A 15,509-nucleotide genomic window follows, 5' to 3' on the forward strand; every position below is an offset into this window, starting at 1 on the left:
AATAGACAAATTCTGGGTCGATTTGTCCATATGAATGTCCATAAAATGTATGGAAAAACAGGACGGCAGCACTTGATAATAGCATTAGCCCTAGCTTCAGGAGGAAGGTGGTACTTGTTTCCTCGCCACTGCATGATTCACATTTTTCACATTCTTAAAAAGCTATTTGAGAGAGCTGTCAGGAGGCCAGCCGGCTTGTTCAGCGTTGGCTCCCCCGCCGGTTGCCGCTTCATAAACACATTATACTTTCATTGAATGTATTGATAGTCGCCGTAACAAAGTGATGTGTTGTTCTGATCACTCAGCAATGGTGTCAAATCTGGTTTGTCACAGGTCAGTGGATGAAGAAGTGGCTGACATTGCTGAAATATCTGTGCGTGTGTGTGTGTGTGTGTGTGTGTGGAGAGCGATCGTTCTGAGCACTGAGTCCTATCAGACTCACTTAAGGGCAGAAGACCCCTTGATTGCACAGCACATATAAGCACATATATGAAACACACACACACACACACACACGCACACACACACACACGCACTCACACACACACACACGCACACAGTAGACAGCTATTTTACCATGTACCCAGGGACTCAAACTTTAAGTAAACTAAGGACAGATTCCTAAAGAGAACACATATGAGTGATCTGAGCATGTCATCCAGATTCTGTAGCTTCAACCTACTATCTCAAACATGGATGGAGAGAGAGAGGGATGGAGAGAGGGATGGAGAGAGAGGGATGGAGAGAGAGGATGGAGAGAGAGGATGGAGAGAGAGGGAGGGAGAGAGAGAGGATGGAGAGAGAGGGATGGAGAGAGAGGGATGGAGAGAGAGGGATGGAGGGAGAGAGGGATGGAGAGAGAGAGGGATGGAGAGAGGGATGAAGAGAGAGGGAGATAGAGAGAGATGCAAATTCAATTTTGGATTTCACGCCTCTTTCCTCTGCTGATGTAATCAGCGGTGTGTTGTCTCGGCTCTCCAGCCTGTGGAAATCAGTTTTTAAGCATGAGCTTGACCCAGTGATAGAACAGAATATGTAATTTAAAAAAAAATATATATCCTTGATTAACTCGTGGATGTGTTTTCCTTTAAGAAAAGATTGTCTTTGATGACTCTTCAAAGCAGAAAACTAGCAATCCGTATTCATCCGCTGCCAAAAGCTGCTCGGTTCTTCTAAACCACATCCTTGCTTTAGGGGAAAACTTTGTAGCTATGCAAATTCCGTGTTTCTGTTTGCTATTTTGTGTCTAGTTTATTATTTTAGTTTCTGTGTTAGGGTCCAGTAAGTCCCTCTTTCTGTTCTCACCTGCCCGCTGACCTCCACCTGTGCCTGATTGGCTCCGCCCTCTTCCTGGTTTCTTTCCCTTCTTCCCTCCCAGATCATGTTGTCCTGGTGCCGCACACGTGAGTCCCTGGTATGTTTTTGGATAGTTCCACCTCCTGTCTTTGCCTGGTGACTGAGATTTGCCTTTTACAGCTTTAACTTGGACTCAGAGTGAATTTCTTTCTGTCGTTAGTTGTTTGCTAGTTGCTGTTGACTCAAAATGTCCCTTCGAATGACCTTTTAACAGAAGACATTCAGTCCGTTTGACATTTGTCATCAGGCAGAAACGTGGTTAAAGTCATGTCACATAAGTAAACGCTTAAATAACTTTGTATTTTACCCTTTTTTGAGCCTTTAGCCCTTAAAAACCATATTTTTAAAAAGAAAGCCAAAGCCTGAAAGCCAAACTTGATTTTCCCATTATCTGTATCAACTGATGGCAACACAGAACAGAGTCCGTCATTGATCCAGACTGTGTGTTTGGGCTGTCCTCAGCCCCTTCCGGGGTGTCTCTGTCGCATTGAGTGTGTGTGGGAGGGGGAAGCAACCTTTTCCACGGCTCCTCGCAGCCTTTAGCTGCCGGCGCAGCAAAGTGTGTTAATGTGTGAAAAGTGTGTACGGTGAGAAAGCCTCACTCTTGTGTTGGCCTGCAGATAACACGCTCCATCAAACCTTTCATGCCACCCTGTCTGATGTTCAACGGTTGCCATGGGAAATTAAAGCCAGCAAAGCACAAAAAAAAAAAAAAAAACCCAAACAAACAAACTTCCTGCTTACACAGGAAGCTGTTGTTGCCAGGCTAATTTCACCGTGTGTATAGAGACAAAAATATTTCCATGTGCAGTATTTGTCTGCACTGGATTAGCAAATACAAAAAAGCGCTTATGCACATCCATAAATCAGCCACTTGCTGCGTTTGGTGGCTGTCGTTCGGTCCTTTTATTACATTTTTTGCATCTCCAAGATTTCTCCATCTTGTCAGAAGATTAGCCTCACAGCAGCGGTACATGTTCTCCAATACCAGCCCCCTAAATCACACGTGCCCTATTTTTGTAGCTTGTAATGAATAGCCTTTAATGTCATTATCCTATGTAAACAAAACATGATCTCCCACAGGCACTTAATCCGATTGTGGGATTTAATACGGGCCCACTTCACAGCGTACACCAAGGAAACCACACCGATAAAGCAGTAGCCTGTGTTTTTAGGGCAGTCAAAATGGCATTAGCACTGATAACAATGATTATTTATGTACGGCCCCAGAAACATTTTCCCAATTGAAACAAAGCTGCAAGGGCACATTGACACGTGCAGAATGGTGCATATCCAACACACCACCGTGCCGATATTTGCTGCTTGTTTTGGCTGTTAGATAAAGAAACTTGTGATGAATAAACATGACATCTGAAAGAGCTAACTAGCTAAGCCTGAGCCTCCTCACTGTCCAAGCCATCCAATAATAAGGGCTGAGAAGACTATTGGGCTTTCAGAAATGACCCTATGAAATCCTCTAATGTTACACTTACAACACTGAAGACTAATTTCACATTGTTTATATGTATTTTTCTTCATTTTTTGCTAAACTCCATGATTTTAAAAAAACAACTCCTTATTTGCAGAGGACCCTAACTCCACCACTCAACCACCTGTGTTTATGGTACTGGCCAAATGGGTTAAAAATGGGACTAAATGCCAAATAAACACCACAAAATAGGGCCAAAAATCTTTCGACGGTTGTTTCAGCTTCCTGTAATGAGCTGCTGGATGACTCAGCAGTTGGACCAACATGACTCAACAAAAGTTCCCGGCCTTCGACTGTATTTTACTCCTTCAAAAAAAAAAAATCAAGTGGTTGCAGAAAAAATGTCCATGTTTCACACACATCGAATAAAAGCGAACCCCTTTGATGGGCTAAGAGGTCATTTCCTCCGCCTGAGCTCCGGGATGGGATTAAGCGGATCGTCAAGGAAAGCTCGGCGACTGTTGGCGTTGATTCCCGCTCGCTCTCTTCGCATTTGTTGCTCTTTCCTGTCACATCGCGATGTTTATTTGCCACTTTGTTGGCATTAACCTCTTTTTAATTCTGCTCTCAACTTCTCCGGCTTTTGGCAGATTCCGTCCGGGTTTCCATGATGAGCGAGGAGTGTCCGGTGCCACTGGGGGCCCTTTCCCCAGCACGGCCGGGCCGCAGCGAGGACTACAGATCGGCGCGCGATGATGACCTCATCGAAGAAGCTGGCCCGGCCGACGATGCCAGCATGGGCAGCGACTTGAGCACCCTTGTGGTGCCTTTCCCGGACCTGGCGCCGGTGGTCTTCTTCTGCCTCAAGCAGACCACCTGTCCGCGCAGCTGGTGCATCCGTATGGTCTTGAGCCCATATCCTTTCAAAACATGACCTTTACGCGTCCTCTAGCATCCAAGCCCACAGATAAGTACCCAGATCTGGACTGCGCTCATTACCGTAGCACGCCTCATTTCCACCCTTCCACAGAACCATCCATCTGTCTCTGACCTGTTTTCGTCCATCCTCACTTTTCCACTTGTCCCGCCTTTGTACCATCAGATGTCCCCAGAACTACTCAAAGTAAGTCTGTGTGTGTGTGTGTGTGTGTGTGTGTGTGTGTGTGTGTGTGTGTGTGTGTGTGTGTGTGTGTGTGTGTGGAGAGCGATCGTTCTGAGCACTGAGGATGATCCTTTCACGTTAGCGACAGACGAGACCACCCCCCTCCCCTCAGAAATGCTGGTCCATTTGTCACTCCCTGCTCTCAAACCTGCGCTGCATTAATAGATTTTTGGTTTTTGAAAACACAGGAAGGAAAACTACTATTACAGCCTGTCTGCTTACAGCCATATTAACTGTAATTATAGAGATCTGTCAAGCGATTCAACAGGAAGTTGGCGCTTTAACTGTTGGGGTGGCAGGAACGCACCAGGCTCCCAGGATTGGTAACGTTCTCTATTCGCACGAGGTTGCAGCAGTAAATGCGAGCAAATCACACGCCGAGGGGCTAACGTTGATGACCGTGGCAGGTCGATACTCCCATCAGGAAGATTACTGAGGAGTTATTTAGAGAAACCCGATCAATCCGGAACAGGACGCAGAGTTTGTTCAAGCGTGGAACTTGACCAATGTTGGGATTGGTCATTGTAAGATGAATATTCCAGAAGTTGTGCTAAATTCATTGGCTAATCTTAGCATCCGAACTGGAGGTGATTTGAGGAGTCTTGTGTAGTTGGATGCTTTTTACTCTTTCACATGATGGACTTCTGGCTCTGTGTATTTTAAAGTTGTACAGTTTTGTCCCGTGTGTCTCTTTGTGCGTCACAGTGTGCAACAAATCAAATCAAATCAAATCAATCAATTTTTTTTTTGGGTCTAAGTTGTAAAATCGGACTTCTTAGACAGCATCTGTAGCTATATGGCAACTATTTAAAGCACCCAAAGTCTCCGAACCCGGAGAGTCGTCCAAGCTGTCACATTCATGTTTATCCACACTGAGTGTTTATGCCAGGGACGGCTTCTCCTACTGCCTTATTATGGAGTCATAATTACTGACTCATCAATGAATATATTTTCTTTTGCACTAATTAGAATTTTAAGTCTCCACACAAGTGCAGCGCCAACACACACACACACACACACACACCCTCACATTTCTATCTTTTTGGGGACATAATGCATTAACCAGGTCCTCACACTAACTTAGATTAACCCTAATTTATGCACAGTTCTAACCTCAGCCATACAGCCGTGCCTTCGCTCCCACCCCCCCGACAGTCCTTTGAAGTTGGGGGGGCCATTTCAAAAACATGGCCCCACTTTGATCGTAGAATGAGGATTTTGGTGCTCGGTATGTAGTAAGTTTGAGGAGGCACACAGAAACACGCACAGATTGTAGCTTCCAGAGAGAAAAAAGTTTGCTGAACTTCTCCCATTAGTTCATGTGAAATCCACCTTTCACCCCTGTGTCTAAAATTAGCACCGTATATAATATTTATGTAAAGTGGCTGAACTTCCAAACGTGTTTTTGCCGGTTTCAGAAAACTTTGTGCGACGCAGCAACAAGACTTTTTGTCATTCCAACATCATCAAATCGGGTTTGGCTCGTGTTTGGTCCATCTGAAGTGAGTTTGGCCAGGAACTGTGTGTGTGTGTGTGTGTGTGTGTGTGTGCGCGCGTGTGTGTGTGTGTGACAGAGAGAGAGAGAGTATAGAGGAGGCAATAAGTGGATGTTTCACTGTTTCTTTGCAGATCAATAACTCTGTTCACCACATAGTTGCTGTGAGAGGCATTCTGTGACAACACACACGCACACACACCCACACACGCACGCACACACACACGCACACACACACACACCACACACACACTGATGCTCTCCCACGCTTGCCTGCAGCAGAGCACCTGGAGCACCTCTCTATATTGCACCCCACACACTTCTTCTTCTTCTCCTTCTCCCTCTATTGTTCCTCCTGTGCTCAACCCCACCCCCCCCCCCCCTATACGTTCTGCACCACACAGATTAGCCCTAATTGTCTCCTGCCGTTGTTTTTAAACCGATATGTGATATGAGCTTTATCCGATTTCCCGAATATCCTCCGACAATCGAATCCCCCGAATTGCCAGTCCTCTCCGAGCTCCCTCTGTTCATTTTCCTCCTGTTTCATCTCGCTCTTCCCTCCCCCAGACATCTTTCTTTTCACTCCCGGCTTCATTTTTTTTTTGGGTTCCTAACAGAAATCTGCGCAGGGAGGATGCACGTAACTGCAAAATGTCGCCCACAGTCGTGCCAGAAAGTGTCTAAATATGCTCACCGTGCCTGTTCCCTGCACTTGTTTCTTTCTTTCTTTCTTTCTTTTTGGATTAGTTTGGGTTTGATGGCTGCTTTTATGTGCAGACGGTGGAGAATTCCAGATGGACGGAGGTGTTGTTTGGACTTGGCCTTGATCTCCCTGCAGCTTTGTTGTGCCGTATCTTCGCAGGAACGCTCCATAAGCTGCATTTCTGATGAATCGCGGCCTGGCGATTATCCATGTTGTGAAGTCCACGCGTGCACGTCACGGCGGGATGTAGTTTACAGGCTGATTAGTCAGAGGAGACGGGCGATGTGCTGACACCTGCAGACAAACAGCTCTGGCTGATGCGCACCTCCTCTCTCCTGCAGCACAAACATCTCCGCACGCTTCCATCCATCCTCCCGGTTTCTCTCCCTGACTTCCTCCGCTCCACATTTGTTTTGGCTCCGCTATCGAACCCTCACCTCTGTCCTCCCGGTTTCTCTCCTCTTCCCTCTGAAGTGCTTAATGGCAGTATCTATTCTTCTCCTCCAATTGTACCCCCCCCCCTCCTCTCCCCCATGGCGCCTGTGGCCCGTGATCCTCTCCGGTCCTGACAGCTTGTTATCTCCATGGTGACGGATGGCTGAGGCGTTGCCACGGCTTGCTCTTAACTACTGCTGGGGGTAGAGAAGACACCTGGGAAACATCAACTATGTTGTTCTCTCTGCTTTTCCTTCTTTCCCAACTTTTGTCTCCCGACCTTCCGTTTTCTGTAACTTTAGTGGATCACGTTGGAGCTTTTCCCCCGGTACACAGAGCGGGACGCCGGATGGCTGTTTGCACACCTTCCTGCAACCTTTTCTTCCGCCTGTTCACGCCATCAGGATCTTCAGATTAGCTGCCGTTCTTCTAGCGAGTCAGAAGGGCCGTTAACTGTTTCAAAGGAAACATTAATGAAGTCCTCAGTCATTACCCACAATTCTGATGTTGACCTTCGGTTTGCAGCTAAAACCTCCGGGGTCACGATAGATGAGGATCCTCCTCCTCGCCGCCCAGTGGTCCTTTTCCTGACACTTTCCTCCTTGACCTCCTCATCTTCTGCTCCCTCAGGTCTGGTTCAAACTCCATTAGCCAGACTGGGAGGAGGAGGAGGAGGAGGAGGAGGAGGAGGAGGAGGAGGAGGAGAGGAGGAGGAGGAAGGAGAAGAGGAGAGAGGAGGGGAGGAGGAGGAGGAGGAAGGGGAGAGGAGGAGAGGAGGAGGAGCAAGAGGAGTAGGAGGAAGAGGAGCAGGAAGAGGAGGAGCAGGAGGAGGGGAGGGGGGGAGGAGGAGCAGGAAAAGAGGAGAGGAGGAGAGGAGGAGGGAGATGAGGAGGAGGAAGAGGAAGAGGAGGGGAGGAGGAGCAGGAGGAGGAGAATAAAATGTGAGTATGGAGACTTGCGAAGAGTGGAGTAGCTTAACGTGACCGCGTAGCCAGGAGCCTCAGCCTGACACACTCCACGCGACCTTTCACATACTCTTTTTTTTACATAATGCGTCGGGAACGCAGCGTTTTCCATCCATTAAAGACTCCGAGCGCTCCCGAATCGTGCTCATCTCTGTTCGTTTCCTCGTACATCATTTTTATTTTGCATATAATTAGTCGTCCTGGCACTTAATCAGAAAACAAACCACGTTGCTGTTCTTCAAAGCTCTGATGTGGTGTGTGTGTGTGTGTGTGTGTGTGTGTGTGTGTGTATGTGTATGTCTGTGTTGGGGCATGTGGGGTGTTTGTGTGTGCGTCAGCCTTCTGCAGCTCAGCCCGTCATAGCAACAGTAATTAGAATCCGCTCTGGACGCACTTATTGGCTATTTGGAAACGACGAAATTGTTGTTTGGGGAACAAAGTTGCACCACTGTTCCACATAAAGTTGGATATTCTCAGGAGTTAAAGGTGTGTGTGGTGGTGTGTGTGTGTGCGTGTGGGTGTGTGTGTGTGTGTGTGTGTGTGTGTGTGTGTGTGTGCGGTGTGTGTGTGTGTGTGTGTGCGGTGTGTGTGTGTGTGTGTGTGTGTCCAAAACACCCCTCCTTCCTATATAGTGCACTCAGTAGTGTGTACGCCATTTTTTAGGGGTGTCCGAATGTTAAGGGAGCATCGCTGCACACTATGTAGTGAACTCAGTGTATCCCATAATTTACTGCAACCAATCAGTATATCCCATCATCCTTAGCGGCCATTTATTAACCAGTTGGGTGCTGACATTCATCTGGTGCTCATGTATATATGTTGTAAAACTATGACACGAGTGTCCGGAAGGGGAACTTCAGCTTATCGGTCAGGACACGAGTGTGTGATATCACACACACATCACACACACATGAGTGTGTTTGATATCACACACTCGTGTGTGTGTTTGTGCTTTTACTTGCTACGCATTGAGGACCAAATTACTCATTCTAATAGCAGTGAGGACATTTTAGGAAGTGGGGATATTTTGGCTGGTCCTCACAACTTTAGAGGAGTCTGTCCGGGTTAAGACATGGTTTTAAGGTTTAGGTGAGAACTGGAATTGGGCTGGGGGGGGTTGAGCTGTGGGGGTCAGGGTGGGGGGCTGGGAAATCTTTTACGTCTATGGGGGGGGGGGCTGAAAACGCCGCGTTGACAGGCACTCTGAACATTTGGAGGTTTGATACCATGCTCAAGGGCACCTCAGCAGCGCTCTGAAAGCGTCTCATCACCCCTCCAGCTGTGTGTCGCTGGGTTATTTTGTGCTCATCTTTCATTGTGTCCATAATTTTATTGAGGTTCTGTTCAATGTCACATTGGGGAGATTCCTTCCTCTGTCTCACATCATCCACCCTCCCCATCATCCAGCCTCATGGCTGCTCCTCACATCAGGGCCTCACCTCACATGCCCCCCCCCCCCCCCACACACACACACATTGAAAATTCAAAGAGAACTTTTGTGGAACTTAAAGAGACGAACGAGGAGGAAAACAAATGGCAGCACGCAGCAGATCCAATACAAAACGGTTCCGGATCCACCAGAAGAAAAAAGCTTCTGGATCCAACATCCAACCGGCATCTTTAGGGAAACTGACGTTTGCTTCTGTGTCAGTGGCTAAACGAACACAATCTCTTTAGAAGGTTTAGGGAGCGATTTGATAGCTCCTCCGACTGCAGCCACGTTCTGAACCAACGCTCTCCGGTTTGAAGTTTCCCGTCAGATAATCTTCCGAGTCATTCTCCGCTGCGGCGCCTGTGCTTTGCTCCTGACCTTCCCTTGGAATTCCCGCATCTAAAACATTAGCATTGCGATTATGGCGCGTGTGTGTGAGCGTAAGAGTGAGGCTCAAATGAGGCAATAAAAGTTAGAGCAAGCTCTCCCTCCAGAAGAAAAAAAGAAAAAAAATAGAAAAAGGGGCAAGAACGTTGAGCTGCGAAATGTTGATCTCATTATCTTTCAGTCGCGCATGACGGGGACATTTAACGGCTTTAACTTCTCTGCGTGAGCAGCAATCTGGAGGAAAGATCTCTGATAAGAAGGCTGGAGCGCCTGTGTTTTTAATTTTGGATAGTTGAGCAGATGTTGGATCCAAATTACATGCAAATCACACCCCCACCGCACCTCTGATCTGATCCAGCTCGCTAAGCTAGGCTAAGCTAGCCTGCAGATCCCTGAGCACTCGACGTCCCGTTCAATATTTATCAGCTGTCATGAAATCTATGGCGAACGGACGTGTGGAGAAATACCCGACATGCAGTGCCTTGACTACAGCACAACTGTTCTGGACTTTTGTGCCCGTTAGCTTGACGCGTCACCACAGATCTGCAAACTGGTGCTTCCTGTCGTGGAGACTTTTAAATCCTCCAGCTGCTCAAGAAAGGTCAATGTTTTCTCAGTCTCTTATGCGGCTTCTTTCCTTATTTGATTACGTTCGAATCGACGTTTGACGATTAGCTGAGTCCTCTGAGGTTTAAAACAAGCAAATTCTGGTTTACAGCTAATCAGATCCCTAAACAACCTGCCGCACCGCCAGGGGCGTTTTAAAGAGAGATGGGAATATTTATCGGGCTTCGATAAGCAGCCCAGGCAGGATTAATCCGTGCTGATGGGTGAGGACAAACTTCACAGGGCCGCGTGTGGTCGTACGTCAGCGTCTGTCAGAGCGGGTGCCGCCTGCTTCGTCTCCGCGGGTAATTGGGTTCGGGCGGCGCTTAATGACGCTCAACTGGGGTGTGAACGAGCGGAGGGAGGGTGGACTGGAGGCAGACCACAGCGGCACATCAGGAAATACATTTTTCTCTGGGTTCTTTCCGCCTGTATGCAGACAGGAGCAGGTCAGTCTGGGGTCACATGGGCGGGTCACATGGGTGGGGTCACATGGGTGGGGTCACATGGGTGGGGTCACATGGGCGGGGTCACATGGGTGGAGTCCCATGGGCGAAGTCACATGGATGGGGTCACATGGGTGGAGTCCCATGGGTGGAGTCCCATGGGTGGGGTCCCATGGGTGGGGTCCCATGGGTGGGGTCCCATGGGTGGGGTCATCGGCGCCAATGGGGGCTAAAGGTGATTTAAGTCCACGTGACCCGGTTGAGCGTCGCTGATCCTCATCTCCTGCTCTCGTTAGCAACACTTGTCCTTTTTAATACCGCAATTCTGAATTCTTGTGTGATTTTGATTGAGTCCTTCTCCCAACTGAAAGATGAGGAATTATTGCTAATTACAGTTTATATATAAGCAGTGCAGGGGTGTTTGTGCCCTGTCATCCAGACGGATGCCTCCCCTGCATCAGGCTCATTACTATTACGCCCCGGATGCGTCTACACTTGAAATGGACAGCATGTTTCCAGTTCCAGAGCGAGTTCCGTGGTTGTCAACAGAGGCAGCTGCAGAGACGGCGACAGAGAAGCAAAACAGTAATTATTATTCCTGGGATAATCTTGTCTTTCCAGGAGCTGAGCTGCCAGCGGACAGACGCACTAATAAATCAAATACGACAGCTCACACTTCTACCTGAGTGAAACTCCGCCGCGTGCTTCACTCCCTGGTTTCACTGTGGTTCTCCCAACTTTCCTTTTCTTTATTTACCCTGTCTCTTCATTATTGCCCCGTGCCCCCGCCACGCTCCAGCGCCCATCTAAAGCGTTCATTAGGAGGTTATGATGTGTCGACGCACCAGCGTTCGCGTCTGCTTTGAGTGTCCGTTGGTTCCAGATGTGTTTCCTTCCCGCTGTCACGGCGCGGACGCTGCTCAGATCCATTGAGGCCCCTCTGAGGGCGGGAGAGTGGATGGCTTCTGGCCAGGCCGGCGCGCACATGAAAGAGATCAAAGCAAAGTTTGCTCAGGTGATGCGACAGATGCCGGCGTTTTGCCCCTCCAAGGGGCTCTGATGCTGGATCCTGCTCATTTCTGTGCTGCCTAAAAGCTCATTTTCAAGCTCAAATCATCCGATGTTGTTAAACTTACACCTGCAAGTGAGAATAAGCTGGTTTTATATACGCCGCCACAGGCGCCACTGCTGATTATTATTGGCTTTCTTGGTTCTCTCAATATCCTCTGCCTAGGGCACTAAAGAGGCAGCTCACTATTGAGCATCGCTGTACCCAATTTAGTGTGTCCCATAATGCATTGAGGCAAGTTTTGTACAACAGGTGGTCCCTGACCAAGCAATACATCCCATCATCCTCGCACCTGAGAAGCAGGAAGTGGTTTAAATAATTAACAAGCAACAACTGAGCGGATGTTGATGTGCTAGCGAGGAAATTTGCGCCGTTTACAGAAGCTGTAAACGCCATTTACAGCTTTCCACTGCAGCCTTGCTCCCTATTTAGTGAGTAGGGAAGGAGGTCACGCTCCTGATGCCGCGGAGGACCAAAACTTTGAAAGGGGAGAAAATAGGAAAGATGAAAGAATAAGAAATAAGAGATGGGCAGAAGAAAAGGAGAGATGAGAAGGCATAATTGGCGCTCGGAGACAAAGTGAAGGACAAGCTGGTAACTTCTCTCTTGGAGCCGGATAAAACGGAGAGAGAAGGATGGTCTCCTTGGAGCATGAAACAGGGGAAGTGGGAGCAGCCAGATTACCGCCTGGCGCTCTTGAAAGGAACGCCGGGCGGCCACTGAGGCAGAGAGGGAGATAGTTAGCACGGTGACAGAGTGAACTTTTGACCAGTGCCTGTCAACGTACTGAAGACGAGCGGTTGTGTGTGTGTTGGTGTGTGTGTGTTTGTGTGTGTGTCCTCTCCTGCTGCTGACAGTGAGGAGGAACATGAAGTCTCTAATTGCTCTGGTGACGGCACCTCCAGACCTCTCTCCCAGAAAGGGGGAGTCAGAGACTGTGGGGGGGGGGGGGGGGGGGGGGTCAAAGCGGCTGAGCAACAGATGATATCTTAAAACAATGGCGTCCAGGGACGTTGGGGAGCCACAAGGATCATCACAAGCCACAAGGATTCCCTCATCACTAAACACGTCGTGTTGCTGCTGTCGGACCACTTTTAGACGTTTGAGAGAAGGAGAACTGAAGAAACAAGCTGTTGTTCCAGAACAGAGGAGAGAAGAAAGAGGAGGAGATGGAGGATGAGGAGATAGAAGAGATGGAGGAGATAGAAGAGATGGAGGAGATGGAAGAGATGGAGGAGATGGAAGAGATGGAGGAGATAGAAGAGATGGAGGAGATGGAAGAGATGGAGGAGATGGAGGAGATGGAGGAGATGGAGGAGATAGAAGAGATGGAGGAGATGGAAGAGATGGAGGAGATGGAGGAGATAGAAGAGATGGAGGAGATGGAAGAGATGGAGGAGATGGAGGAGATAGAAGAGATGGAGGAGATGGAAGAGATGGAGGAGATAGAAGAGATGGAGGAGATAGAAGAGATGGAGGAGATGGAAGAGATGGAGGAGATGGAGGAGATGGAGGAGATAGAAGAGATGGAGGAGATGAAGAGATCCAGGACTCATGAGAAGAGAGCAAGAATGACCTCAGACATCTGGAACGCACCGCACACACAGCTGGGAGGTCTGATCCTGACGCGGCTCCTGGGAAGAGAGAAGATCCACCCGAAGATGCTGTGGAAAAAGAGACGAGAGCTTTGGGGGGGGGCTGATTGAGGGGATGGAATAGCAGGAGCAGGAGCTCCCACGCGGGGGGGGGCGCTAACAGGGAGCTCTCTGATCAAGACCAAAGCCTCCAGGAGCATCTGTGGGTGACCTGTTGATCTGGGGGGGTCCAGCGCTCCAGAGCGGGCCGCAACGAGACCTCAGGGACGCACTCATGCAGATGGAAGACGGTAGCGGTGTGTGTGTGTGGTGTGTGTGTGTGTGTGTGTGTGTATGTGCGTGAGTTAGTTCCAGCCAACTCGCGATGGCTGATGTTGTGACAGGAAGTTTAATAAAAAAGAAAACCCCTAAATGAAGCCCCACTCGACCACCAGGCTGATCCTGGTGGTCTGAAGGGGAACGGCAGAAATTAGCTCCGCCCCCCAGGTTGGAGGAGGAAAACGGCAACCCAGTGACCTCGTGCTCCTCCTGTCTGGATAACCTCAATTACAGCTCCGACGGGGTCATTTGGGTGTAATAACGAGTGTTTTCGTGGCGGTACTTGGGGGACGAGCTACCGCGGACCCAATAACCAACCGTCCTGTGTCCATCTCAGGATGGGCCCATATGTTCAAATATGACGACTCATCAGAATTCCCTTGATGACCTGACGTTTCCAGGTGCTATAAATACGACCTGACAGAACAATTTTGAACAATTTAGTCTCTTGGCACCGGTGGGCGTGGGCGTGCTGGTGTGTGTGTGTGTGTGTGTGTGTGTGTGTGTGTGTGTGTGTGTGTGTCCTTTTGGCTGGTTCCCCAGTCAAACAAGTGTGAGAGGGAGCGCGGAGGCATCCGGAGCCCCCGGAGAGCCGAGCGCTGTTTAAATGATGTTATCACGTTGCATTAGCTTCCCCTCCATCTGTTTCACTGACACATTCCCTCGCTCCCCTCATCCCTCATCCTCCGCTGCGGGTTTGTTCATCCTCACGTGTCAAAATTAAGAGCGGAGCCGCTCACGGAGGGGCTGTTGCCGTGGCGAGAGACGGCCTTTGTCGGGTCCTGGTGGCGTCACTCTCTCATGTAACTGGTTGGTTTGATCGGGACAGGGCAAAAGAATGACACCTGGACCGCATGTGTGTGTGTGTGTGTGTGTGTGTGCGTGTGTGTGTGTGTGTGTGTGTGTGTGTGGGCCCCTGAGCTTCTCTACCTGCAGAGACGCGACCCCGCCGGGCGCAGTCAGTGCCCGTTAACATCAACCACAGCGGCTAAGCCGTGCTAGCTTGACCTCGGTTCTGCTGTGGCTAACCTCTCCGCCGAAGGAAGCGGGGGAATTTCAGCCGCCCGAGAGTTTCGCTTTGCGGCGGAAACGGCGACGAGGGTGACGCGCGTCTCCGTTTGGCCTCGTCGCTGACGGATGAACCCAGCAGAGGATGTAAGAGAGGAAAGAAAACAGGGACTTTGTTCTTTGTTCTTCTCCAGGTTGTGGATGGTTTAGGAAGTTTCTGCCAGAGGTGAAGATGAAATAGGAGATTAAAAAGTGTCCTGTATTGTAACAACATTCAATCCCCCCGCACACACACACACACACACACACACGCGCTCCACAATGCTTCCCCCAGATCTTAATAAAATATTAACTACTTTTCAAATTGACATTCATTCTTTTTTAGCCCTCTAAAGCATTTTTCGAATAATTCTGCTTGGGTTAACAGTACAGTGCCCAAAAAGGCTGGAAACACAAATGAGCCTTGCATACGTCTTCCCTCCCAGCTCCAAGTAATCGCTTAAAAGCTGTCAGACTAAAATGACTTTAGCTTCCATGAGGATGAGACAGAAGGCCAGCACAGACGCCCGCCGCTGCTTCATCGTTTAGGTTCAGTTTGAATCGTGGCCCGGAGTCTTGGCAGTTGTGGACTCTGCACACGGATGCTAATTTGCAGGTACGCTAACATGGGCAAAGTCCATTCATCAACGATGATGGAGTATAACAAATGAGAGCGTTAAAGCGAGTGTAATGAGAGTTGGAAGCGGCAGTTGTGGTTATTGCATTATAATGACACAACCAGGGGGGAGGGATGGCCTCAAGGAGAAAAAGCCGGAATATGTGGATTCTATAAATATTGTCATATGTCACATCGCAGCGCGCGGGTCATGCTAGCAGGGGGTAGCTGAGGTTGGCAGCTTGGATCTCTGTTCTGCTTCATCTGCGTTTGCCTGGTGCCCTTCCTGGTCCAACCGAGCGTGAGGTAAAACTGAAGCGCGGAGGGGACACGGGGACAAATCACCCGCTTCCGTTTGTTGCTATACGTGTGAGTGGGCCGCGCGTAGACGGCTTCCGCCACAAAAATAAAGTCCCGCAAGTGCCAGCGCTCGCGCGCCGGTGCT

General features: G+C 49.1%; 1 protein-coding gene across 1 annotated transcript in view; it reads left to right on the plus strand.

Moving 5' to 3' along the window:
• Nucleotides 1-3,439: 3,439 nt before the first annotated feature.
• LOC115248138 (voltage-dependent T-type calcium channel subunit alpha-1I-like) overlaps nucleotides 3,440-15,509 on the plus strand; it is a gene marked incomplete at its 3' end in the record, with an annotated part of 40,423 nt that continues 28,353 nt past the window's right edge. The window contains 1 exon segment of the mRNA XM_029831760.1: nucleotides 3,440-3,700. Within this exon segment, the coding sequence (XP_029687620.1) occupies nucleotides 3,456-3,700 (245 nt within the window).

This window comes from Takifugu rubripes, unplaced genomic scaffold (assembly GCF_901000725.2).
Source record: "Takifugu rubripes unplaced genomic scaffold, fTakRub1.2, whole genome shotgun sequence".
Lineage (NCBI taxonomy): Eukaryota > Metazoa > Chordata > Actinopteri > Tetraodontiformes > Tetraodontidae > Takifugu > Takifugu rubripes.